The sequence below is a fragment of the Ovis aries genome, chromosome 1, assembly GCF_016772045.2.
Source record: "Ovis aries strain OAR_USU_Benz2616 breed Rambouillet chromosome 1, ARS-UI_Ramb_v3.0, whole genome shotgun sequence".
In the NCBI taxonomy this organism is placed as follows: Eukaryota; Metazoa; Chordata; class Mammalia; order Artiodactyla; family Bovidae; genus Ovis; species Ovis aries.
The window spans coordinates 26142902-26169409 of record NC_056054.1 but is presented as its reverse complement, the minus strand read 5'-3'; the positions used below and the strand labels follow the sequence as shown (position 1 = coordinate 26169409).

At 38.2% G+C, this 26508-nt stretch overlaps 1 protein-coding gene across 12 annotated transcripts in view; it reads right to left on the bottom strand.

Annotated features, from left to right (window-relative positions):
* Window positions 1-26508, bottom strand: part of OSBPL9 (oxysterol binding protein like 9) — a 270472-nt gene that overhangs the window by 39368 nt on the left and 204596 nt on the right. For 5 of the 12 annotated variants that reach the window (XM_042247965.1, XM_012139203.3, XM_042247962.1 and 2 more), the window contains exons 5-8: window positions 7232-7300; window positions 2481-2576; window positions 1637-1684; window positions 626-655 (exon numbers count right to left, since the gene is read on the bottom strand). In XM_042247965.1, coding sequence (XP_042103899.1) covers window positions 626-655; window positions 1637-1684; window positions 2481-2576; window positions 7232-7300 — 243 coding nt within the window. Of the gene's footprint in view, window positions 1-625; window positions 656-1636; window positions 1685-2480; window positions 2577-7231; window positions 7301-16528; window positions 16675-26508 lie in introns of those variants that run through there. The other 7 variants (XM_012139353.3, XM_060408985.1, XM_004001966.4 and 4 more) reach the window with 2 other exon arrangements.

Here is a 26508-nt window from a genome sequence, read left to right as displayed (position 1 = left end):
GAAAACTCAAATATACATTGTGTGTGGTGTTGGAGAAGACTCTTGAGAGTCCCTTGGACTGCAAGGAGATCCAACCAGTCCATGCTGCAGGAGATCAGCCCTGGGATTTCTTTGGAGGGAATGATGCTGAAGCTGAAACTCCAGTACTTTGGCCACCTCATGTGAAGAGCTGACTCATTGGAAAAGACTCTGATGCTGGGAGGGATTGGGGGCAGGAGGAGAAGGGGCCGACAGAGGATGTGATGGCTGGATGGCATCACGGACTCGATGGACGTGAGTCTGAGTGAACTCTGGGAGTTGGTGATGGACAGGGAGGCCTGGCGTGCTGCAATTCATGGGGTCGCAAAGAGTCGGACACGACTGAGTGACTGACCTGAACTGAACACCTTTTATCCAAGGATCTCAAAAAGATAAGACCAGAAACATAAAATGGCATCTGAAGTCAATTCAACTAAAGGGATTATTCTATTCATTTAAATTCCTTTAGAAAATAACACAATTCTTAAACTCTTGTAAAAATTCATAAAAATTAAAATCTCAATTGCTATTAATAGTAGCAGCTTAAAACAGAAACATTTTAAAGCACTTTCTAATGCAAAGCCAGAGTTAATCAAACATAACTTACATTTGTTGTCTCTTTGAGGGTTTCAATTTTCTGCAAAAGGTAAGTTTAAATAAACTGTCAGAAACACAAGGAGATATCATTGCTGTTTTTTTAACTGGTTAGTCATTTAAAGAATTTTACTAAAAATGTACTCATTATCTAAGTGAGTTCAGGCAGGTTGCAGAGTGCTTTTAGTTGTACTTCTTAATTTAAATCAAACATTTAAATAAAAAATTCAGACACTTTATGGACTACATCCTCAAATAAAATTCATGTGAGTCAATTCAAGATTTGTAAGAATAATATAAAACATTCTTACTCCTTACTTGAATGCAAGTTTTGTCTTTTCTATAGGATACATTATGTGATTTTAAAATGCTTATTTTAGAATCACTTTAAACTTTGCAAAGCTGCTTAAAAATGACATGAAACTAAATTCCAAAACTAAGAAGGTGAGCTAAACATGACTCACTACTATTACCAAGTATAAAAGAGCCAAATGCAAGGCTATGGTTAACTGAAATGCAAAAACATAAATGATGGTGCAACAGGAAATCTAGTCAAGGAAAAAGAAAACATTAAGTGAAAAAAGAAAATAATATTCAAACTACAAAGTGGTTGTCAGAAACCCAAAGGGAGGAACTATCATTAAAGCAACATTCATTTTGTGTCCTCATCTGTGGCTTCTGGTTTATTTTGAAAATTTTACCAGTTGCCTTATTAATATCTGAAGTGACCACATGTAAATCTAATAAATTTCTACCTTCAACATATGATCCCTCAACAGAAAGAACTTATTCCTAGGAAGGTGGTACTTACAAAAAGGGTATCATAATAAAAATTTCAGTTATTCTTTTGTTCAATTATGAAACCACACCAGAAATGCACCAAAAAACTCCCCTTAAAACCTATATGGCACATTGTAAGAGGTCAACAGTAAAGTAGCCAAAACACTGAGGTCCTTCTATTACTTCTCCAAAAGGCTCCTTGTTTAAAAATTTTTTAAGTCAAAATCATGATTATGGAAGTTACCTTTCTCTGTTCATCATCTTTGCAGTTTTGAAGTTTGTCATCAAAAAGCTACAGGATTAAAAAAAGAGAAGATTATAGTATCAAGCTGCTTTACTACATTGTATATGTTTACTCAACCAAGAAAAACAACCATATTTCTTCCAGGGATGATTTATACATGGATTAAAAGTATAATGTTTCTTAAAATACAAGATAACATGTATTTTTCCAAGGTATTATTATCAAGTCAAATTCTGCTGAACTATCTTAAACAGTCAAGATCAATTACTCTGGTAGCATTACAAAGCAGAAGAAAATATATGACTTTAAGAAATTAAAATGTCAGTTTGAACCTGTTTTTTTCTGCCTTGCCTTTCAAGTTTATCAACATTTCTTTTCCTTTCCAGGACCTTTGCTAGTAATTTATTTTAAAGTGGAAATTGAAGGAGACAATTTTAGTTATGATAAAGGATGTAAAGAAATAAACTCTTCCAAAATCCTAACTCACCCAAATAAAAAAATGCCTTAGAAACTAAACCACTTAAAATTTACCAGTTTCAGAGAACTTTTAAACAAAATATGAAACTAACATTGTTTTATTTCCTTCTAATTATGTTTAGGTTAGTTTTTAAAATTACTGAAGGATTAGTAAGCATTGTCAAGTAACATTCAGTTCAGTTACTCGGTCATGTCCGACTCTGTGCGACCCCATGAACACCAGGTTTCCCTGTCCATCACCAAGTCCTGGAACTTGCTCAAACTCATGTCCATGGAGTCGGTAACATTAAGTAACTGTTTTACTCAAAATCAAGCTCTGGAACATTTACTACTTTATATCAATTCAATATATAATCGAATACCATACCTTCAACTGTTCTATCAAGATTTGTAGGTATGCATCAGCCTCTGTAAGTTTCTTATCAAAGTCCTGGACACTAGGAACAAATCCTGAATCCAAACCCTAGAGGGGAAAAAAAAATTGCAATAAATTCCAGCAATGTCTAATAGTACAAAAGATCATCCTTCATACGTGACACTTTACTTTTCTAAATTAAAAATAGTCTTTTACATAAATAATAGGTCTATTTAAATTATCTAAATTCTCCAAGAATAGTTGGTACATCAATCTCCTTCATGAACTTCTAGCACTATTCCTTTCTCATCAATTATATGTGCTGCTGTTCAAATTAGGATTTATCCTGCTTTTTCAGAATAATTTTCTTCTCTCCCAAAAGCCCCATACTGGGTTCCAGAGCAACAATAATTTAGCTAAAGGAACATGCACAAAACAACCTAGATTATCCTATTTCCCCCCTATTTTTTGTTCAGTTCAATCCTCTAGTCCCCTAATCTCAACTTTATATTCTCATTGTTCTCCTGTTCCCTAAATTACCCCCATTAGATCAGATGTTTTCCTCCTCCTCCTCCCTTATTTAAAAAAAGAAGGAAAACTCAAAATTCTCACCTCTTCTAAGAGGGCCCTCCCTAAGTGAAAGTGACAACACTTCTGTCTTCTGTTCCCTACTCATTTTCTCCCTTGGCATGAACACTACACTCGAGACATAGTTTAAATGTTTATTTATTTAGAAGGCCCACTTATTTCTCAGTTTTACAATCCAGAATGTGCATGTCCTACTTTTTGTACACTAAAAATTTTAAGCTCCAAGAGTGTAAGATTCCTACGCTTTAATTCTACTCAAAAGAAAGTTTTGAGTTAATCATCTTTGACTAAAAAATACATTAATCTTGGTTGTAAAAGACAAAACAGTCTGAGATCAAAAAAGGCTATCATCTTGCCATATTTGCATGACTAGAAGTCATGCAGTTAAACAGGGAAATAAGGGTCAGGAACCAATAAAGTCATAATCCCAACCCAACCACAAAACTCTGCACTAAAAGGCTGAGACACAGTGCTCCAATATAACATACTTGACCTTCAATTGTTTTTTGTTCCCCTCCCTTTTGCCAAAAAACTGCTTATCATTTCACATTCTCAATTTTAGTCAGTTGAGGCCAGAGTTCATTTTATATTAACCCAACACCTCATCGCATCATTGCCTAACACTGTCATTAGCAAAGCATTTTCTCCGCCATGATCTCAAACATCAGATTGACACAGTATAGCATTATGGAAACAACAATGGGTTGGCAAACCTGGTTTCTAGTTACAGCTCAGCCACTAACAAGATACTGTGTTTCTCTAAGCTATTTTCTTACCTGCCAAATATAGGCTCCTCCTCCTCCTATTATTAATGTGGCAGCCATGACATCTACTAAAGACTATAATTACTATCAATAACTACTGTTACTACTCCTGTTCTTCCCAAACTAAAATTTAAATTCGTAAACAAAGCATTAAAAACCTAACTCTTATTAAGATCATGGGAAAAACAACTGATCTTGTAATTCATTTTCTTTTTCAAATTCAAAGGCAACAAAAACTACCTTTTTTTACATACACACTAAGCAACTATTTGAAATGAGTACTGAAAATAAGAGATGTCATGTAAAAACAGAGTTTAAGAAAGAAAAATAATAAGCAATGTATGTAAAATCCAGGTATATTTATAAAATTGTAAACACCTTAATTTTTAAAGATAACCCCAAAGACACTGTTTAAGAAACACTTCCTTCCTATGTAGAATATGATAATAAAAGATGTGGGAAAGAAAGGATAAATCCGTCACATTCCAGAGATACTACAGTATTGTACTGAGAAAATAGAGAGTGATTCCTTTCAATGTAACTACACCACAGGAAAATAGGAAGGACTGCTTGGCTTACTTCTTGTTTCAAAAGCAATATAACTATCAATAACTTAACTACAGAACCTCATTAAAATCAGTTAAATACATTATTCTTGCTAAATATTTAAAAATCTAATTAACATAATCTTCTAGACAAATCACTATTTGATTAAAAATCCCACAATAAATAAATGGAAAAACTCAGATTTAAATTACTATGATCTGAAAGCTACCTAAATTAAGTCTTAAAAACAACTCTCTGATTTTACTATTAATATAATCACGCGAACCTCACTGTGGCTCTTTTCTCAGACCTGCCTCTCCCTAGACAGTCTTCCACAACATTCCTTTACCCTTAAAACCCCCAACATTGTAATATCCGAGTCAAAGATCTACTCAACAATCCACTTTTCTCTATGTACTGTATAATGGGAAGTGTGTAACAACAGTTATTAGTTTAAAATCCCAGAACTGGCCTAAACGCTCTTGCACAGTAAATTCATAAATCTTTGGTATACCTTAAAATAAAATCTACATAGTTTCCCATCTGCAATCAATAAAATAACATGTACACATTGATTTAATAATGTGGACAAGCAATTGCTAGTAATTAAGCTGTTTTCTCAAATCTTTTAAGAATAATGTGCTAGAGGAAAATATATGTTTTCACTACATACTGTGATTCAGGACATAGAATTAAAGCCATGTAGTCTGACCTCCCACTCAACAGCAGTTACTTTTATAATGTTCTTAAAAGTCGTCTAGTCTGAGTATCTTAAGAGAAAAGTAACTTATTACCTTCTAACATAAATGATTTCATAAAATCCCTTTATTCCTCTTTTCATTCAACATTTAAAATATAAGGTATTACACTTATTCATATCCTTTTTAATGGACTTATGTTTTTAAAAAGGTCATAAAAATAGAATATAGTCCTTTACCATGTCGAGAGTGGTCTGTCTTCTTTTGAATAGAACTCAGAACAGGCAGACCATTTAAAACTCTATGACTTCATACTTCCTACAGTGACATCTTAGCTCTTGGGAACAAGAAGGTTGGGACTTAAACAGACTCTGTACTTGCCTTTTAATCTAACACTTATCACATTTTATCATATCTAAATATTTACTTGACTGATTTCCCTGAAGGATTATAAACTCCACTAGGGCAGAAACTACCGTTCATTCAGCACTGTGCTGCTCCACCCCCCAACTCCAGGCTAGCTCACTGCTGAGCAATCGTGGTTGCACTGATGGCAGCTTCCGGCAATGCTGATGCCATGATGCCAGTCTTCTCCACACACAGCTTCCTACATCTCCCCTGCCTTGCATTTTCTTTCTCCTTCTACTCCCTCAGTCCTTTCTTGTCTTTCTTTCCTTCTCTTTTTTCCTTCAGTAGTAAGTGGTTATACTGCATTTTTGGCAGTCAGGACCAAAAGAGGTGGTTGTTCCTTAATTTACCACATTGATGAGCTATAGTTCTAAAGATGATTTCTGTATGAATTCATTTAAAGTTTAAAATAAAACTATTATACAGAAATAGAGACAAAATGGTTTGTAATATAAAATAAGCTAAACTAGAAGAAACTCAATAGAAATTATACCTAAATCTAACCATAAAATAATCTATGTAAAGAAAAAAAACCCACTTATGTGGCAAATGTGGTTAAAAAATAAAAAAAGTCCCTAGTCTTCAAGAGTAACTTGCTAATTAAAGAAAGCTAAAGTACATGTATAAAGTTAACAGTAACACATAATTCTCTATCAACCAAGATCTACATGTCCAGATTAAAAATACATATATAAAAAGGCAGACATCTGGCCCAATTTAAGGGGAATTCCAAAAATAATATCTAAAATGACAGAAGAATATTAAACTGCCTCAAAACTGTATGTAAGTACCTCCCTACTATCTTTCTAATATTTATGTTGAACATTATCACTTTACTCAGAAGGTACTTCTAACACGTCAGGAAAACTAAATTAAATTTCTATTAATAACTCTAATAGGGACATTAAACATTGTACTTTATACATATACATAACTGAATACTTCAATGCCATTAGAAAGAAGAGTATTATAAACGATGGCTTTAATACTTTCTGAGGTACACAGGAATTGTACTTCTTATGTAGCTGCTTTGAAGAGACACTTGGTAAAATAATACAAGAGGCAATTTTTGAGGCAAAGAGTAAAAGCTTTTAAAGTAATTCCTGCCGATAGAGGAAGAGTAATGAATAGTGGAGGTAAAGGTGGGAAAAGGTGGTTTAAGGTCTTCTTGAGGTCAGAATCAGGAAATAAGAAAGTTATGAGTAATTTAAGGAACTGAGAAGAATAATGCAGAACAGGAAGGGCTATGACTGAATGACACTGTAAAAATAAATTCACAAATGAGTAATTATTTTCATATCAAATCTTATTTCAGAGCAAAAACTTAAAAGGACTAAGTACCTTATGCTCAGTGCTTTCTCTTATATAATATGTTGTAAAACGAGAAACACCAAAATTATTCCATGTGAGTCTCATAGGAAAGTTCAGAGTAACAAGAAAACAAAATAAGTGATCAGTAGCAGAACTGTAAAAGGGAATAACAGCTTAAAAATTTAACAAAGGAAAAACACCAAAGAAAACAAGACACCTAATGAAAAACAAATGGCATAAATCCAGACAAAAGGTGATTTTTAAAGGAAAATCAGCATAACAGTCCTTAAATAAAATAATAAAAACTTTGCAGAAATGTTGTTTTGATTAAATATGAGTATTTGGAAAGTTTATGTTCACAGTTAGCAATTTGAGATGACATGCACCACAGATACGCTTTCAGCCAAATGAAAGAAGTATAGGGCATACTTACAATTGAATCACTTACAATTATTTTTGAAAATTCAAGAACTGGAGAGATACCAGAAGACTGGAAAAAAGCAAGTGTGGTACTGATCTTCCAAAAAGGTAAGGAAAAGAGAGAATAGAAAGTTACTATGCTGTGCGTGTGACACGAGTAATTAATTAAAGGAATAATAAGAGAAAAATCTGTAACCGTACAGAGGAAAAGTATCAATAGGTAAATGAGTAGCAAGTGGCAAGTTAAAAAATAAATAAATTTTAAAATTATGCCAAAATTTTTAATGGCTTTTCTGTTCCTTAGAAATTAGCAAATTAAGTTTTTGGAAAAATGACACCACTTTGTTTCTTTACCAAGTTACTCAAAAGTTGCTTTAATAATGAAAAAAGTATATTAGAGAAACCAGAAATATTAGTAAGACCAAGATTTCATGTGGGGTATACTAATCGGTGACTTCCTTGGTTTATTAAAAATTTGGAAACATTTATAATCTGCCATTTCTGTGGTTTACCCTCTTCAGCTAAAGGAAAACAGAATTTAGAGGTATAGAGAAGTTCTGAGAGTATGAATTTTTAACCCTAAAAAATACTCATATACCAATTTGTTTGGAGTAAAGATTTCCAATTCAAAAATATCCATAAAATTGAGCCTATTATTAAATTCTTTCCTCCAATGTAACTTTAGAACAGCATTTTCCATCTAAGTCAATGTTCTGATAGTCTAAGATTCCAAATTAGGTTCTCTTTTATCAACATGATAGTTATAGCTATTTTATCAACAACTGCTCAGTGCCCCAAGAATGCCCTGAATGGTGAAGCCTTTTTCCATAGTTTTAAACAAGCAGTACTAGCCCCACAGATTCACCAGGGATGCACAGTACAGTAAGTCTTTTCAAAGTGCTAGATCTTCCGGCTAGATATTTTACTGTACGTCATTTCTCGTTTCATTACTATAACATAGTAAAATAGATAGATACTAACCCTATTTTATAAGTGCTTACCCAAATCATCCAGATGGGTTTTTAAATTGAGATTTCAACCCAGTCCTTTGATTTCAAACCCATTACATTTTTCTATTAAATCACAATGATATTTGAAAAGAATTTATAGCATATTAGACTAAAATTTAATCTAAAAATGTCTGCAGGAGCCTCGTGTACCCAAAATGAACACAAGCTTTAAAGTCAGACTTATCTAGTTTTAAAATCCTGAATCTGGAATTCCCTAATTACCTACGTGATCTGGCTAAGTTACTTTCTCTACCTCCATTTTCTTACCAGGGAAGGACACAAAAATAAACCTCTCAAGGTTGTTGGAGAGATGAAAGAATATACATAAAGTAACAAAATAATTGATGTTCTATTTCTTCTTCATAATGTGGAGCTGAAAATACCCAGGATTCAGCACTGTTTCTCAGACCCTAAACTAGGCCTATCATACAGAAAAGTTTCTCAATGAATATTTGACGGATTAAAAACAAAATAAATTAACAACTAGGTCATACACAAAACATATACAACTCTAATAGAGAAGTATAATCGAGAAAAGGATACAAGCATAACTTAAAACTGTATTTAACATTCCTTGAAAAAGAGGAAAATAAACATAAGCTGATGAACTGTGAAGAAAACAGATAATAGTAATTTAAAAAGTATGAGAAATAGACAAAACCAGTGCTAAAATACAGTCTTGGAAAACAGATCAGAAACAAAATTCCATATGAGATGTTCAGAAAAGTATCAGGTATTATGCCTGAACCACAAAAGGTAAATTGTGCTCAATTATTACCTTGGTAACAAAGAGTCAAACAATATAAAGAATCACTCTTTTCCATAAAATAAAAAGATTTTGAAAATATATTAGTTCTTTGAAAAATAAAATCACCTTTTAATTTATAAAGAAAATGACTTTTCTTAAAACAAACACAACAACAAATCTAAATTGCTCATATATTTGGGACAGAAAAGAGCGGCTTTGTCAGACAGGAATCAGGTACATACACCTTTGTCAAAATTCCTTAGCTTTATCGTGACTCTTAGCACAACTGCTTACTCTTCATGATCTCTCTTCATCTAATACCACCACTGTTGTGTAACATTTTGACTTACAGAACAAAATACTAATATTGATTGCATAAAGTGATTTGATTACTCAAACAACTGCACAAGAAAGGTTTGGGTTTGTACCATTTTCCTCTATTTAAATCACTGATACCTTATCTTTCCAAATGACTCTCTCAGTTTATTCAATAAAGTCATATGAAAACTTATTGCCAAAGGAAACAGAACACACAAAAACCTGGAGTTTATAAACAGGGTGACCACTATCCCAGTTTGTCTGGAAGAGTCTCTTTTTATGCTTGTTGACTGAACAAAATTATCAGCAGCCTCCTTCACTCTCCAAGTGCTCCAGTTGGGACAATAAATTATATGTTCTCCCTCTCTACAAAGGTTGTAACTAGCACTATAGAGATATAAATGTCTGGGAGGCATACAGATTGCCTCAAGATTTCAGAATGCAGCAAATTACTTTAAAAAAATTTTTAATGAAATATGAGTTTACGTTTCTGAACGTAGAAAGCAAATTATAAAAATAAAATAGACATCAAAATTCAGGCCAATTAATACTGGCTGAGTGATTACCTTATTCTAGACAAAGACATGAATAATAAGATGTTATATTTTTGAAAAGTTATTTTATTCTCACATACACACAGGTCTGAAATAAAACACACAAGAAGCAGATGTTATACCTATGAAGTGAGATTGAGAAAGAGGCGCATCTGAGACAAAGACTTCTTAATTTTTACTTTATACATTCATGATGCCTGATTTTTAAAAAGTATTTTAAATTCAAAAACTTTATGTAAAAAGTATTCAGAAACTGTACGGGTTATAAATATGTTTCAAAAATTTTATAACTTTTAGCTTGCAAAATCATCAGCATTATTATTTTAAAATTATCAAACCCTAAAATTTCTTGAGAGAGTAAACTTGGTAACACTAAAGCTGCTCAGATACATCTTTTCAAGCCAAATAAAATAAAGCATAACAAATTTATAACATTATTTACAGGTAAAGTATAAACTAGCCCCCATGCACGCACACACACGCTAAGAAGAAAAATGGCCAGTAAAACAAAGCAGAATACCTAATTTTTTCCCCACATCCTTCCTGCCAATTCCATGATCATGAGTCAACACTAAAGAAGTAAACTCATGAAAAACGAAAATATCTACTATATAAGTCCACACTATTTTTCACACATTAATCGCTGGTCAGGCTACTGACAATATCTTTCTGAAAATTAAAAGTCATAGGTTAAGTCATTCCAGGATCTTAAATAAGCTCTGAATTGCTTACTAGGATGGGATGCAAAAAATACATTCTTCCCCTTTCCAACCTCATATGACTGCCTGTCACTGAGCTTCACAGAATTTTGGAAAGCAAATTCTCATGATTTTCAAGGGTCCACCAAAAATGGAAGTTTAACAAAGTCTCCTGGAAATCTGCTCTACATATAATGAGGAAAAATTCACATTAAATACATGAATTCTTAAAACTGAATGCTTTAGTAGTTCAAGTTTTCAAATAACTATAGAAGTCTCATAATCATTCATAATACTTGTTGAAATTTGATTATGAAATGTTTATACAAAATCTAACATATTCCTTTAACAAAACTGATCTCTCTGTATAGCAAAATACAACAAACTGAAATAAAACCACTACAGGAAGTTAAATGATAAACTAGTCAGGCCAACAGACAATCAGTACTAAATGGCTTATCTCTCACACAAAACAAGCAAACAAAATAGAACGAAAATTACCCTGAATTGGAAACAATAGATTCTGTAACTGGTTTGGTGATTATTCCTTTAAAATTACATATGCCGAAGCAGTTTTTTTATATCTGATTTAGCTGCCAGTGAACATCAAACAGAAGGAAATAAGTTGTTTTTACTAAGGCTGTTAAAAGTGCAATACAAAATTACCCTGATTACCCTGTTGTCAGAAATCAATCAAAAAGGTCTAAAATATGACCAGAATAGACTCTGACAGGACAAGACTCTTTTTATCCTCCACTATATCCCCCAGGCTACTGCTTGGTTTGTAGCAAGTGCTCAATAAAATTTTCGTAAATTAAGGAATTCTGAAAAGTGTCAACCTGTTAGGATTTAAACATAAAAAGCAATCAAAGAAGTTCTTGCAGATTATAAATCAGAGTACTCATGAAAAAAATCACAAATAACATCTAACTATTCTAAACAATTTATTATAAGTATGGATGCTGACAACTTTTAAGAATAATTGAAAGTTTTTAAGAGAAGAGAAATTAGATAGGAAAGACACCACCTAGGCAGTTCAAGAAGCAAGACCAGATGATAACAACTAAAACAAACTTCTAAAACTTCATTCTCTCATGCCAAGTCTCATGAACACAGTTTCATACATACTACTCTGGGTTTGGAATTCCACATTACAATAATGATTTATTCACTGGATGTTTATGAGTATGACACTGTGCTGGATGCTCTGGACATGCCAGGATGAAGCAGATAGAGCTTGAAATCTGTAGTAGGAGATAAACATCTAACTACAAATAATAGCTCTGCAACACCTAACAGTTTCAAATCTGTAGTAGGAGATAAACATCTGTCTACAAATAACTGCTTCAAGCATGATAAACTTTATGAGAAAGGTACTAAGAAATTCAAAAGAGAAAGTTAAGGGGATCAGAAAAGTGTCACAGAGGTAGCATTTTGATTTGGACCAAGATGAGGAGGGGGAAATTATTAACAGCAGTGAGCAAGGGTGGGAGACATAAATAGATGGGGTGCTTGAACTTTTCTTTAGGAGAAAAATGAGGGCAGGGTTAAGTAAACTAGCAAGGGATGCTAGGAATCAGGAACAGCAGGAAGCCTTCACCACCCGCAAAGACTGAAGGAACAAGGAGGGAAACAATGTAACTCCGAGCAGGCTCAAGGGACACCAGCTGTAGGACACAGCCACTGCTACAAGTTCATCAAAGCAGAGAGAGGACAAGAGGAATAAATACCCCCAGAGGTTCTTTTTTCCTTCCATCTTCTGTCCTTCCATTGGCTAAACCCTACGGGAAGTCAGAAGGTAAAAAGGACTCTAGGTAACACAGGCTGTGAAGGTCAGCCTCCTGGGGCAGAGAGAGAGGCAAAGAGAATGAATTTGCAGGAAAATGGAGAGTAACCAGAAAAGCCATCTTTCCAGACTTAGGAGCAAGTGAGGCTGAAAAGCACAAGGAGGTGAAATAACGAACAATATTCTCTTGGAGAAGTATGTAACATATTTTTCGGATGCAGATGCTGAATTGAAAGGAAACCAAAATCAGTGTCTGAATTGGAAAAATTACTGGGACTTAGGAGATTGAGGTGAGCAACAAATGAATACAAGCATCAGAGCAGCAGCCCAGTTCTCTCTAGAGCTAACAGAAAAGCAAAAACCATAGATGGTAGTCCTATTAGTCTAGTCTCTACCTGTGTAACCCTGGGCAAGTCACCTGGCTTCTCTGAAACTGTTTTCTTCATTTTATAAATATATAGAGACTGAATTAAAACTGTAAGACCCTTTCCAGTTCTAAGAGTCTGTGAAGCCAGTATCTCCAAGTAAATAACCATATTCATCAGGTGAGTGAACAGCTCACCATATTGAAAAAACCAAGGGTCCATTTACTGGCTTTAAAAAAAAAGTTAACTTCATTTAAACAAAGACAATAAGAACTTAAACGTTCTAACTGCAGTTGGGTCCTCTACTGTAGAATTTTTTAAAAAAAGTCAAAACACAAGCAAAAATTTAGTGTAACCTTGAAACTGAGTGAGGAAGATTAATGTAACCAGATTAAAAAACATGCTCTGGAATGCAGAGAATGCAAAGAAACAACCGAGTAAGCAGAATACCTTGGTTGAAATGGCACATTTCAGAAAAAAACAAGATTAGCTGCTCTGTCAATATAGCAAAGAAGCAAAGTTCTTAAAGGTGTTTCTAGAAATAAATGAACTCCTATAGTATTAATAACTCCCCCACCCTCAAAAACACACACAGCAACCATTAACATTCCTTTGCAATATAAATATTCACTGAAGATCTGTTATGTGCCAGGTGCTACCAATGTCTTCAAAGGACATCTTTACGGACAATACAGATAAAATAGCAAATACAATTAATCATTACCTAATCTTCTGGAATGAGATCAGATTTCAGCCTTTCCAAGCAGTCTCCCTGACTTCTCTAGCCAGCAACATGCTCTTCTTCCTATGATACTAACTACTACAGAACCAACAGAACCAACGTGTACTGGTACCACTATTTAGTATCATTTCAACTCTATTAGAGGCCACATAGTTCGGAAGGGTAGGCCTTTGTCTAGAAATCCACTCACCATTTGTAACATTGTTTCTAACCTTTTCTGCAGTCCTCTCTCTCAGGTGTGGCAGCAATTAGGGAGCTTGGTGACTTGGAATAGTTTTCTAACTCACATGGATAAACCAAGCTTCAGTACAATGAGTCAAAGGTTTGTACACTTAACAACATGGTTAAGTCAAGTATTTTGATCATGTGCCAAGCACTAGACTAGGGACAAAGGCCCTACAGAAATAAAGAAGGTTAGAGTCTAATCCAAGAACCAGATATGTGCACAAAAATCTATAGCATAGAGGTATGAACAAAGCGCTGTAGTAACACATGAAGGACAACAGTAATCCTAGCTTGCTTTGCCTGAAGGAAGGAAGACATCAAAGAAAAAGTAACACAAAAACTGTATGTCAAAAGAAGTAGCGATATAGCACTGGATTGAATTCTAAGCAACTGTAATTTTAATCAATAGGGAAAGGCAGTGATTGTGCAAAGAGCTATGAGAGGCTTTGTCATGTTCCAAACAAGTAAGAGTTCATAATGCTATAGTAGATGCCCTGGGTAGGATGCCTGCAGCTAAGTCCACACCAAGAGTGATAATTATCACCAGGTTCTGAAGGGCCTTAAAGAACATTCTCAGCAGCTGGGCTTGGGCAAGGGGGAGGCAAAACAGACTTTTAAGCACAGCTGTGACTCAGTGGGATCTAACTGTGGAAAATAATATGGGTAGCGGGAGTCTAGTGACAGGGAGACTAGTTAAGTTTTGAGAAAGTTTAGGTGAGAGATGACGCGGGCCTGAATTAAAACACTGTTATGTGGGAGGAAAAAAAAAAAGTATAAACCCAAGAGCTATTTCTAAAGCAAATTAAACAGGACCTGGTAACTGGACGTGGAAAATAAGGGAGATGGAAAATGGCTTTAAATGACTAATTGCCTGTGTGTGGTGGAACTTCAATTAACTAAAATATTTAGGGAGAGGTACTTGGCTTAAGCACATTTTCAACCTAAGAATTATTCTTTCAAACATAATCTTTACTTAAACATCTACTGGAAAATCTTCCTAAATATAATCTCGTGGTGGTTTAGTCGCTAAGTCATGTCCAACTCTTCCTATCCCATGGACTGTGGCCTGCCAGGCTCCTCTGTCCATGGATTCTCCAGGCAAGGATACTGGAGTGGGTTGCCATTTCCTTCTCCAAGGGATCTTCCTGACCCAGGAATCAAACCTGTGTCTCCTGAATTCTAGGCAGATTGTTTACCAACTGAGCGACAAGAGAAGCTTTAGTACAAATATAATCTTAGGCCAAGTACATTACAGTATCCATTAAAAACTGTCTTTTTCTATAGAATCCCAATAAACATCAGTTCTCAGATACTGACAGAACTCAACATATCCCAGGGGACATCTCAGAATTTCCTTTTTAAAATAAAAGCCTGATATCCTCTTTCTCAAGCAAGAAACTGCAAACTATGCAACTGCCTGATTTTCCAATCAGCAGAATATGGTTGTATCACAATGCTCTTTACGGCATGAACCAAACTCATCAACTGGGGATGGCTCAGTGGTTAGATTATTACCAATCTTTCCACACTAAAGGAAAAAAGACTACCACCTAAGACTTTGGAAATATCAAAATGAATGTGACCAACAGTCATTGCAACCTAGTGTTTATTGAGGGGTACTTCAAGTAAAATGTCATTTTTGTAAAAATCAAACTCAGAACATTTTGAAAATAGATCCAGCTTCTCTGTTATCTTTCTAATTTCCCAGGTAAGCTCTCCAGACTGAAAGTCTGATTCTTGATGGTTTTTATCTTTCCTAGAATAGGAAAGGTAACATGGTATTTTAAGGTGCTGAGGTACATAAAAAGTGAAAATTTTAAAAATTTTAATTAAAAATGAAAGATGTTAACATTATTTATTAAAGGGCTGTATCACAAACTCAGTTCAATAAAGGAAATGTTCTGAGAGATGATTCACGGTGGATGAGAATTCCCAACTTAAAGTTCACTACAAGAATTCTTAAAACTGCCACTACTATTCTAAGATCTCTCCCACCTTCTTAACTCAATACTAGGAGAAATAATTCCTTGATTTGTTTTTGATTTCCTGAATACAGCGAAAATTACACAGTTTAATAAACAAAGCCAAATGTTACTTCAAATTGGCAAACACATTTTCTTAATGTATCTCTTACTTTCATATCAAAAACACTTACATATAGTAGGAATGATGTAACAAATGCATGATTCATACATGCTTCCTAGTCCATTGCTTACAGTCAACTTTCCATAACCAAGCTTACTGAGAACCTAAACTTTTCCCTCCAGTTTTTACGTGAACCCGATAAAACTATTCCAAAGTTTTCACTATTTTTCCACAAACTAACCCAAAAACATAAAACCACCTCCCCTTCCCAACACACACATACTCACAAATAACAGCACCCATAATTATTACACACAAAAATACCGGCCAAGGCAAGAACACAGCCAAAAATAAAACAACAGAAAATCTCCGGCCAGCAACAGGAAATTCTATTATTGGGCAACTGGTCAAAATTAAACTTGCACATTAAGAGAAAGTCTAACTCTTGTGTTCAATATCTTGAGATAGCTTCCGAAAGACTATAGAGTTTCACGAAAATGAATCTAAAAGGGAGAAGCGATTCTCTCCAGTCTGGTTTGGTTGGAGGCGAATGACCTCTCCGGGTTTCAGAAGGCCCCTAGTCTCAGCCTCCAACCATCTCGGCCGAGGAAGTGAGGAGAGTCTCACGGAAGAGAGGGCGCGGACGGCCACATCGTCCTACTCACCCCAGAGGGCCACGGGATGGAGGCAGGGAGAGAATCACACTCGCGCCCACGGCCTGGGCAAGCAGCAGGGTCCCTGGGAACTCAGGGATGGGAGCCGGCCCCTCTCCCAGACCCTCTGGGTCTACTCACTCCGCAAGTGGCCACCAAGAAAGCCATTCGCCAAGGCCCCCGCCCTCTGTGCCTCCAGGGGAGGGAGCCGAGGGCTGCTTCCGAACAACCCTCTTCGCCCGCTACGCCGTATCACCGATGCGGTGCGGTTGGTCTCCTTAGGTTCTGCCTTTCCCGCGGGACAGCCCCTCACTCGCTACCCCTGCCCCGCCCCGACCGAGGGACCGCACCGATTGGCTGACTCTGACGACTCCTGGCAAAGAGACCCCTGGCGATTGGCCATGGGTCACCTGCGGTAAAGGAGGTGAGCGGCCGACGATTGGCGGTTAGGCCAATTTTGGGGTGGAGAGGCGGGAGGGGCCGGCCCTGGCGGCCGTGCATCTGGACCGCCCGGCTCCCCAGCCCTCACCTCGAGGCTCTGGCCGGCTGCCGCGCCCGGACCTATTCCTCGGGACTCGCGGCTGCCCCACCACGCCAATTGCTGCCCCCAGGAAAGGGAGCTCGAGGCTCGAGGGAGCTCAGCTAGGCTCCGGGGCTTCGGCCCCGAAGGTTCCCGTAGGGTGGCGACTGGGAAAGACCCGGTCACAGACGCAAACACCTAAACCCACTCGCGTCTAGCTCGACATCCACATTTTGGCAGCTGTGGAGCCAGATTTCATCTGGATGACTGCTTTTTCTTACTTCCGGAAAGTTGTTTGTGTCGCGAAGCGGAGGAGGGCGTGAGGGGAGGAGGAAGATACTATGTCAATAAACAAAAGCATCGGTGCCTGTTTTATTAATCCAGGGAAACATGGGCTTGCTGTTGTGCCACAGCTCCATAAGGAATGTAGTGGCTTGTGAAAATACTTCGGGAATCCAAATGACATAACTTCTTGGGCTTGGGGGACCTGAACAAAAACTCATCCAAACTGCAGGAAATCACAGACACGAATAAATTACTGAGTTACTGATCTGGAGTACAACTGCCTTCTCCTCTTACTATTTTTTCATTATGGTTATTTCAGTGCTCAGTCCTGTCCGATTCTGCGACTCCATGGACTGCAGCACGCCAGGATTCCCTGCCCATCATCAACTCCTGGAGCTTACTCGAACTCACGTCCAGCGAGTCAGTGATGCCATCCAACCATCTCATCCTCTGTCGTCCCCTTCTCCTCTGGCCATCAGTCTTTCCCAGCGAATCAGTTCTTCGCATCAGTTGGCCAAAGTATTGGAGCTTCAGCATCAGTCCTTCCAATGACTGTTGAGGACTGATTTCCTTCAAGATTGACTGGTTTGATCTCCCTTCAGTCCAAGGGACTCTCAAGAGTCTTCTCCAACACCACAGTTCAAAAGCATCCATTCTTCGGTGCTCAGTTTTCTTTATATTCCAACTCTGACATCCATACATGAATACTGCAAAAACGATAGCTCTGACTAGACCGACCTTTGTCGGCAAAGTAATGTCTCTGCTTTTTAATATGCTGTCTAGGTTAGTCATAGCTTTTGTTCCAAGGAGTAAGGGTCTTAATTTCATGGCTGCAATCACCATCTGCAGTGATTCTGGAGCCCCCAAAATAAAGTCTGTCACTGTTTCTCCATTGTTTCCCCATCTGTTTGCCATGAAGTGATGGGACCAGATGCCATGATCCTTGTTTTCTGGATGTTGTTTTAAGCCAACTTTTTTACTCTCCTCTTTCATTTTCATCATATGGCTCTTTAGTACTTCGCTTTCTGCTGTAAGGGTGGCATCATCTCCATATCTGAAGTTATTGATATTTATCCCAGCAATCTTTTATTTTTTTTATTGAAGGATAACTGCTTTACAGAATTTTGCTGTTTTCTCTCAAACTTCAATATGAATCACCCATAAGTGTACATTTTTCCCCTCCCTTTGACACTCCCTCCCATCTCCCTCCCCATCCTACCCTCCTACCCCTCTAGGTTGATACAGAGCCCGTGCTTTGAGTGTCCGTAGCCATACAGCAAATTCCCATTGGCAATATATTTTACATGTCATAATGGAAGAAGCACAAGCTGGAATCAAGATTGCTGGGAGAAATATCAATAACCTGAGATATGCAGATGACACCACCCTTATGGCAGAAAGTGAAGAGGAACTAAAAACCCTCCTGATGAAAGAGGAGAGTGAAAAAGCTGGCTTAAAGCACAACATTCAGAAAACCAAGATCATGGCATCTGGTCCTATCACTTCATGGGAAATAGATGGGGAAACAGTGGAAACAGTGTCAGACTTTATTTTTCTGGGCTCCAAAGCCACTGCAGATGGTGACTGCAGCCATGAAATTAAAAGACGCTTTCTCCTTGGAAGGAAAGTTATGACCAACTTAGACAGCATATTAAAAAGCAGAGACATTACTTTGCCAACAAAGGTCCGTCTAGTCAAGGCTATGGTTTTCCAGTGGTCATGTGTGGATGTGAGAGTTGGACTGTGAAGAAAGCTGAGTGCTGAAGAATTGATGCTTTTGAGCTGTGGTGTTGGAGAAGACTCTTGAGAGTCCCTTAGACTGCAAGGAGATCCCACCAGTCCATTCCAAAGGAGATCAGCCCTGGGATTTCTTTGGAAAGAATGATGCTAAAGCTGAAACTCCAGTACCTTGGCCACCTCATGCGAAGAGTTGACTCATTGGAAAAGACTCTGATGCTGGGAGGGATTGGGGGCAGGAGGAGAAGGGGACGACAGAGGATAAGATGGCTGGATGGCATCACCAACTTGATGGACGTGAGTTTGAGTGAACTCCGGGAAATGGTGATGGACAGGGAGGCCTGGCGTGCTATGATTCATGGAGTCGCAAAGAGTCAGACACAACTGAGCGACTGAACTGAACTGAATGTAAGTTTCCATGATACTCTTCCCATAGGTCTCAGGATCTCTTCCCCTCTCCACATGCCTGTAAGTCTATTGTCTATGTCTGTTTTTCCACAGTTGCCTTGTAAATAAATTCTTCTGTACAGTTTTTCTAGATTCCGTACATATGTATTAGAATACGATATTTATCTTTCTCTTTCTGACTCACTTGACTCTGTATAATAGGCTCTAAGCTGATCCACCTCATTAGAACTGACTCAAATGTGTTCTTTTTTATGGCTGAGCAACATTCAGAAAACTAAGATCATGGCATCTGGTCCCACCACTTCATGGGAAATAGATGAGGAGGCAGTGGAAACAGTGTCAGACTTTATTTTGGGGGGCTCTAAAATCACTGCAGATGGTGACTGCAGCCATGAAATTAAAAGACGCTTACTCCTTGGAAGGAAAGTTATGACCAACCTAGATAGCATATTAAAAAGTAGATACATTACTTTGCCAACAAAGGTCCATCTAGTCAGGGCTACGGTTTTTCCAGTGGTCATATATGGATGTGAGAATTGGACTGTGAAGAAAGCTGAGCACCGAAGAATTGATGGTTTTGAACTGTGGTGTTGGAGAAGACTCTTGAGAGTCCTCTGGACTGCAAGGAGATCCCACCAGTCCATTCTAAAGGAGATCAGTCCTGGGTGTTCGCTGGAAGGGCTGATACTGAAGCTGAAACTCCAATACTTTGGACAAGACTGAGCGACTTCACTTTCACTACAATTCTTTGGGATTGGAATGACAACTGACCTTTTCCAGTCCTGTGGCCACTGCTGAGTTTGGCAAATTTGCTGGCATATTGAGTGCAGCATTTCACAGCATCATCTTTTAGGATTTGAAATAGCTCAGTTGGAATTCCATCACCTCCATTAAGCTTTGTTCCTAGTGATGCTTCCTAAGGCCCACTTGATGCGCATTCCAGAATGTCTGGCTCTAGGTGAGTAATCACACCATCATGGTTATTTGGGTCATGAAGATCTTTTTGGTACAGTTCTTCTGTGTATTCTTGCTACCTCTTCTTAATATCTTCTGCTTCTGTTAGGTCCAGACCATTTCTGTCCTGTATTGAGCCCATCTTTGCATGAAATGTTCCCCTGGTATCTCTAACTTTCTTGAAGAGATCTCTAGTCTTTCCCATTCTGTTGTTTTCCTCTATTTCTTTGCCTTGATCGCTGAGGAAGGCTTTCTTATCTCTCCTTGCTATTCTTTGCAACTCTGCATTCAAATGGGTGTATCTTTCCTTTTCTCCTTTGCCTTTCGCTTCTCTTCTTTTCTCAGCTATAGAGACAACCTTAGACAACCAATTTGCCTTTTGCCTTTTTCTTTTTCTTGGGGATGGTCTTGGTCACTGCCTCCTGTACAGTGTCACGCACCTCCGTCCATAGTTCTTCAGGCACTCTATCACATCTAATTCCTTGAATCTATTTGTCACTTCCACTGTATAAGTTTCAGTTCAGTCGCACAGTCATGTCCGACTCTTCGCGACCCCATGAATGGTAGCATGCCAGGCCTCCCTGTCCATCACCAACTCCTGGAGTTCACGCAGACTCACGTCCATTGAGTCAGTGACGCCATCCAGCCATCTCATCCTCTGTCTCCTCTTCTCCTCCTGCCCCCAATCCCTCCCAGCATCAGAGTCTTTTCCAATGAGTCAACTCTTCGCATGAGTTGGCCAAAGTATTGGAGTTTCAGCTTTAGCATCATTCCTTCCAAAGAAATCCCAAGACTGATCTCCTTCAGAATGGACTAGTGGGATCTCATTGCAGTCTAAGGGACTCTCAAGAGTCTTCTCCAACACCCACAGCTCAAAAGCATCAATTCTTCAGCACTCAGCTTTCTTCACAGTCCAACTCTCACATCCACACATGACCACTGGAAAAACCATAGCCTTGACTAGACAGACCTTTGTTGGAAAAGTAACATCTCTGCTTTTCAATATGCTGTCTAAGTTGGTCATAACTTTCCTTCCAAGGAGAAAGCGTCTTTTAATTTCATGGCTGCAGTCACCATCTGCAGTGACTTTGGAGCCCCAAAAAATAAAGTCTGACACTGTTTCCACTGTTTCCCCATCTATTTCCCATGAAGTGGTGGGACCAGATGCCATGATCTTGGTTTTCTGAATGATGAGCTTTAACCCAACTTTTCACTCTCCTCTTTCACTTTCATCAGGAAGCTTTTTAGTTCCTCTTCACTTTCTGCCATAACGGTGGTGTCATCTGCATATCTGAGGTTATTGATATTTCTCCCTGCAGTCTTGAGTCCAGCTTGTGCTTCTTCTAGCCCAGCGTTTCTCATGATGTACTCTGCATAGAAGTTAAATAAGCAGAATGACAATATACAACCTTGACGTACTCCTTTTCGTATTTGGAACCAGTCTGTTGTTCCATGTCCAGTTCTAACTGTTGCTTCCTGACCTGCATATAGGTTTCTCAATCGTAAGGAATTTGATTTAGGTCATACCTGAATGGTCTAGTGGTTTACCCTACTTTCTTTAAGTCTCAATTTTACAATAGGGTGTTCATGAGCCACAGTCAGCTCCCAGTCTTATTTTGCTGACTGTATAGAGGTTCTCCAATTTTGGCTGCAAAGAATATAATCAGTATGATTTTGGTGTTGACCATCTGGTGATGTCCACGTGTAGAATCTTCTCTTGTGTTATTGAAAGAGGGTGTTTGCTATGACCAGTGCATTCTGTTGGCAAAACTCTTGTCAGCCTTTGCCCTGCTTCACTTTGTACTCCAAGGCCAAATTTGCCTGTTACTCCAGGTATCTCTTGACTTCCTACTTTTGCATTCCAGTCTCCCTATAAGGGAAAGGACATCTTTTTTGGGTGTTAGTTCTAGAAAGTCTTGTAGGTTTTCACAGAACTGTTTAACTTCAGCTTCTTCAGCATTACTGGTTGGGATTAGACTAGGATTACTGTGATATTGAGCAGTTTGCCTTGGAAACAGCATTCTGTTGTTTTTTAGATTGCACTCAAGTACTGCATTTCGGACTCTTTCATTGACTATGAGGGCTACTCCATTTCCTCTAAGGGATTCTTGCCCACAATAGTACACATAATGGTCATCTGAGTTAAATTCACCCATTCCAGTCCATTTTAGTTCACTGTTTCCTAAAATGTCTATGTTCACTCTTGCCATCCCCTGTTTGACCACTTCCAATTTACCTTGATTCATGGACCTAACATTCCAGGTTCCTACGCAGTATTGTTCTTCACAGTGCAGGACTTTACTTCCATCACCAGTCATATCAACAAATGGGTGTTGTTTTTGCTCTGCCTCCGTCTCTTCATTCTTTCTGGAGTTATTCTTCCACTATTCTCCAGTAGCACATTGGGCACCTACCAACCTGGGGAGTTCATCTTTCAGTATCCTATCTTTTTGCCTTTTATACTGTTCATGGGGTTCTCATGGTTCATGGTTATTTATATACATGTAATTTTATTAAACTCCTAAGCATAGTTAGGAGTTTTATTAAACTCCTAAACACACAGGCATGTGTGCTCAGTCATGTCCAACTCTTTGCAACTCCATGGACTGTAGCCCACCAGGCTCCTCTGTCCGTGGAATTTTCCTGGCAAGACTACTGGAATGGGTTGCCATTTCTTCCTCTAGGGGATCCTCCAGACCCATGTCTCTGGCGTCTCCTGTGTTGGCAAGTAGATTCTTTACCACTAGTGCCACTAAGCAGCCAATTAATTTTTATATCTCTACTGGTAACCCTTAAGACTAGCACCTTGTACATTGCACAAAAGGCTTAATAGATGCCTGATCCACTGTAAAGATCTCATTGGTTTTCTGTACATTTTTTTTTCAAAATGTCCAATACCAAATACATTCTCTTCTTCCTGCATCCCCTCCCTCAAAAGCCTGATCCTCTTCCAGTCCTACCTATATCAGTAAGTAAAAATCACTACTATCCAGACAGTAAATTAAATCTGGCAGTCCTTGACACTTTACCCATTCCACATTCAATCCATCACCACATTCTGCCATTTTTACCTCCTGAACACAATCTCAATTCTATCTACCTAACTCCATCACCACCACTCAATTATGGATCCTAGCCTCTTGCACCGATCTCCTTAGTAAAGTATTCCTGCTTTTTAAAGCTCCTCCAATTCTTTCTTAACACTGCAGGCCACAGTAGTTGGTTTCCAAAACCAGTTATTGCCTCCTCACCTGATCTTGCCCTACCCAGTTCAGTTCAGTTGCTCGGTCGTGTCCAACTCTTTGCAACCCCATGAACTGCAGCATGCCAGGCCTCTCTGTCCATCACCAGCTCCCGGGGTCTACCCCAACCCATGTCCATTGAGTCAGTGATGCCATCCAACCATCTTATCCTCTGTCGTCCCCTTCTCTTCCTGCCTCAATCTTTTCCAGCATCAGAGTCTTTTCAAATGAGTCAGCTCTTTGCATGAGGTGGCCAAAGTACTGGAGTTTCAGCTTCAACACCAGTCCTTCCAATGAACACCTAGGACTGATCTCCTTTAGGATGGACTGGTTGGATCTCCTTGCAGTCCAACAGACTCTCAAGAGTTTTCTCCAAAGCCACAGTTCAAAAGCATCCATTCTTTGGTGCTCAGCTTTCTTTATAGTCCAACTCTCATGTCCATACATGACTACTGGAAAAACCATAGCTTTGACTAGACGGACCTTTGTCGGCAAAGTAATGTCTCTGCTTTTTAATATGCTGTCTAGGTTGATCATAGATTTTCTTCCAAGGAGTAAGCATCCTTTAATTTCATGGCTGCAATCACTATCTGCACTGATTTTGGAGCCCAAAAAAATAAAGTCAGCCACTGTTTCCACTGTTTCCCCATCTATTTGCCACGAAGTGAGGGGACCGGATGCCGTTATCTTAGTTTTCTGAATGTTGAGCTTTAAGCCAACTTTTTCACTCTCCTCTTTCACTTTCATCAAGAGGCTCTTTAGTTCTTCTTCACTTTCTGCCATAAGGGTGCTGCCTTCTCCATATCTGAAGTTATTGATATTTCTCCCGGCAACCTTGATTCCAGCTTGTGCTTCCTCCAGCCCAGCGTTCCCAACCTGGCCCCATTAAAGAACTTCAACTGCTTACCCTTGTGCTTAGGATACAACTGAGTATTCATCAATAGTGTGCCAGGTTTAGCCCTACCTGTCCATAACTCCGTCTTACACCTTCTACTCCCTCATTTTCTGCACTCCACACAATGGCCTTTTTCAAGTTCTTTCAATTTGCCATGGATCTTCTAACCTCAGAGACTTGGCACGTGGGCCCTGTGGTTATTTCTGCCTTTTACACTGTCCCCATGAAACTAATCCCCATACTTCACTTCATTTACTTCTACTCATCATTTCCTTCCTGCCTATGTGAATTCTATTTTTACGTCCTCATAGCCTATGCAACACTCCTTTGTAAAACTTATTACAGCTATATTTTACATGTATTTGAGTTATTTTTTAAACAAACATACTGTTATAATTTATATATTATTAAATGTATCCTTTTTAGATGTACAGAGTTCAATGTATTCTGATAAACATATGCATAAATGCAGCCACCACCACAATTAAGACATAGAACATTTCCATTATCCCAAAATTTCCCTTGTGCCCCTCAAGCAGTCAATCCTGCCAACCATAGCTCTGTTTTCTATTTGCATAATTCTTTATCTAATGTTTATGTTCATAACTAGACTGTAAGAGGTAAAGAGGTAAGGATCTATCTGATTTTGTTCATCATAGCCTCAGTATTTAGCCAAATGCCTGGCACATATTGGGGGCTCAATAATGAAGTTCCTCTGCTAACAGTCTGAAAAGAAACATCAATTCTATGGTAAGCACCAATAAACCATAAGCAGTGATGGATAAAAATACATTAATTTTGCCAGATGGACAAGGTTAAGGTCAGCGTCTAACAACTTTCACTAATACTCTTTACATTTTTTTCCTTTCATATCTGCTTTTCTAGCAGTTACTTTGGTGCCAGAGAAGCTCAAAGGACTTTAATTCTGATCAAACAGTTCTCCAGGTCAAGGTGGAAAAAAAGCCTATATCTTTAAATCTGTTTATAAATTATACTATTTGACCCTATAAGAGATAAACTATTAATTTATGTAATTCTTGCTTACCAGTTCTTTCATGTGCTTTTCATGTGTTATTATCTCCCCAACAAGACAGAAAGAGCCATAGGGTCATTAAAGACTTTGCATTTAATAGTACATACCAAAGTATCAGATTGTATCTGTGTCCTCCAAATCTTGTATCACCACCACCATCATTATCATCATCAAGGGTCAAGAGCTTCAAAATCTAAGGCACTATCATTATTGACAGTGTAGTATAAAAATTAAATCCTAGTATAAATTTAGTGGACCCAATTATAAAATTGGGTTTGTTTTTTATTTTTGATAGACTTCAGTGTCTAAGACTGGTATAATGGCAATGCTGTTGTTCAGTCACTAAGTCATGTCTGATGCTTCATCACCCCACGAACTGTAACATGCCAGGCTACCCTGCCCCTCACCATCTCCTGGAGTTTGCCCAAGTTCATATCCATTGAATCAGTGATGCTATCTAGCCATCTCATCCTCTGTCACCCTCTTCTCCTTCTGCCTTCAATCTTTCCCAGCATCAGGGTCTTTTCCAATGAGTCAGCTGTTAGCATCAGGAGGCCAAAGTACTGGAGCTTCAGCTTTAGCATCAGTCTTTCCAAAGATTATTCAGGGTTGATTTCTTTTAAGTTTCACAGTTTGATCTCCTTGCTGTCCAAGGGACTCTCAAGAGTCTTCTCCAGTATCACAGTTTGAAAGCATTAATTCCTTGGCATTCTGCCTTCTTTATTTGTCCAGTTCTCACATCTATACATGACAACTGGAAAGACCATAGCTTTGACTATATGGACTTTTGTCAGAAAAGTGATGTTTTTGCTTTTTGGCACACTGTCTAGGTTTGTCATAGCTTTCCTGCCAAGAAGCAATCATCCTCTAATTTCATGGCTGCAGTCGCCATCCACAGAGATTTTAGAGACCAAGAAAATGAAATCTGTCACTGCTGCCACCTTTTCCCCTTCTATTTGCGAAATGATGGGACTGGATGCCATGATCTTAGTTTTTCTATATTGAGTTTTAAGCCAGCTTTTTCACTTTCCTCCTTCACCCTCATCA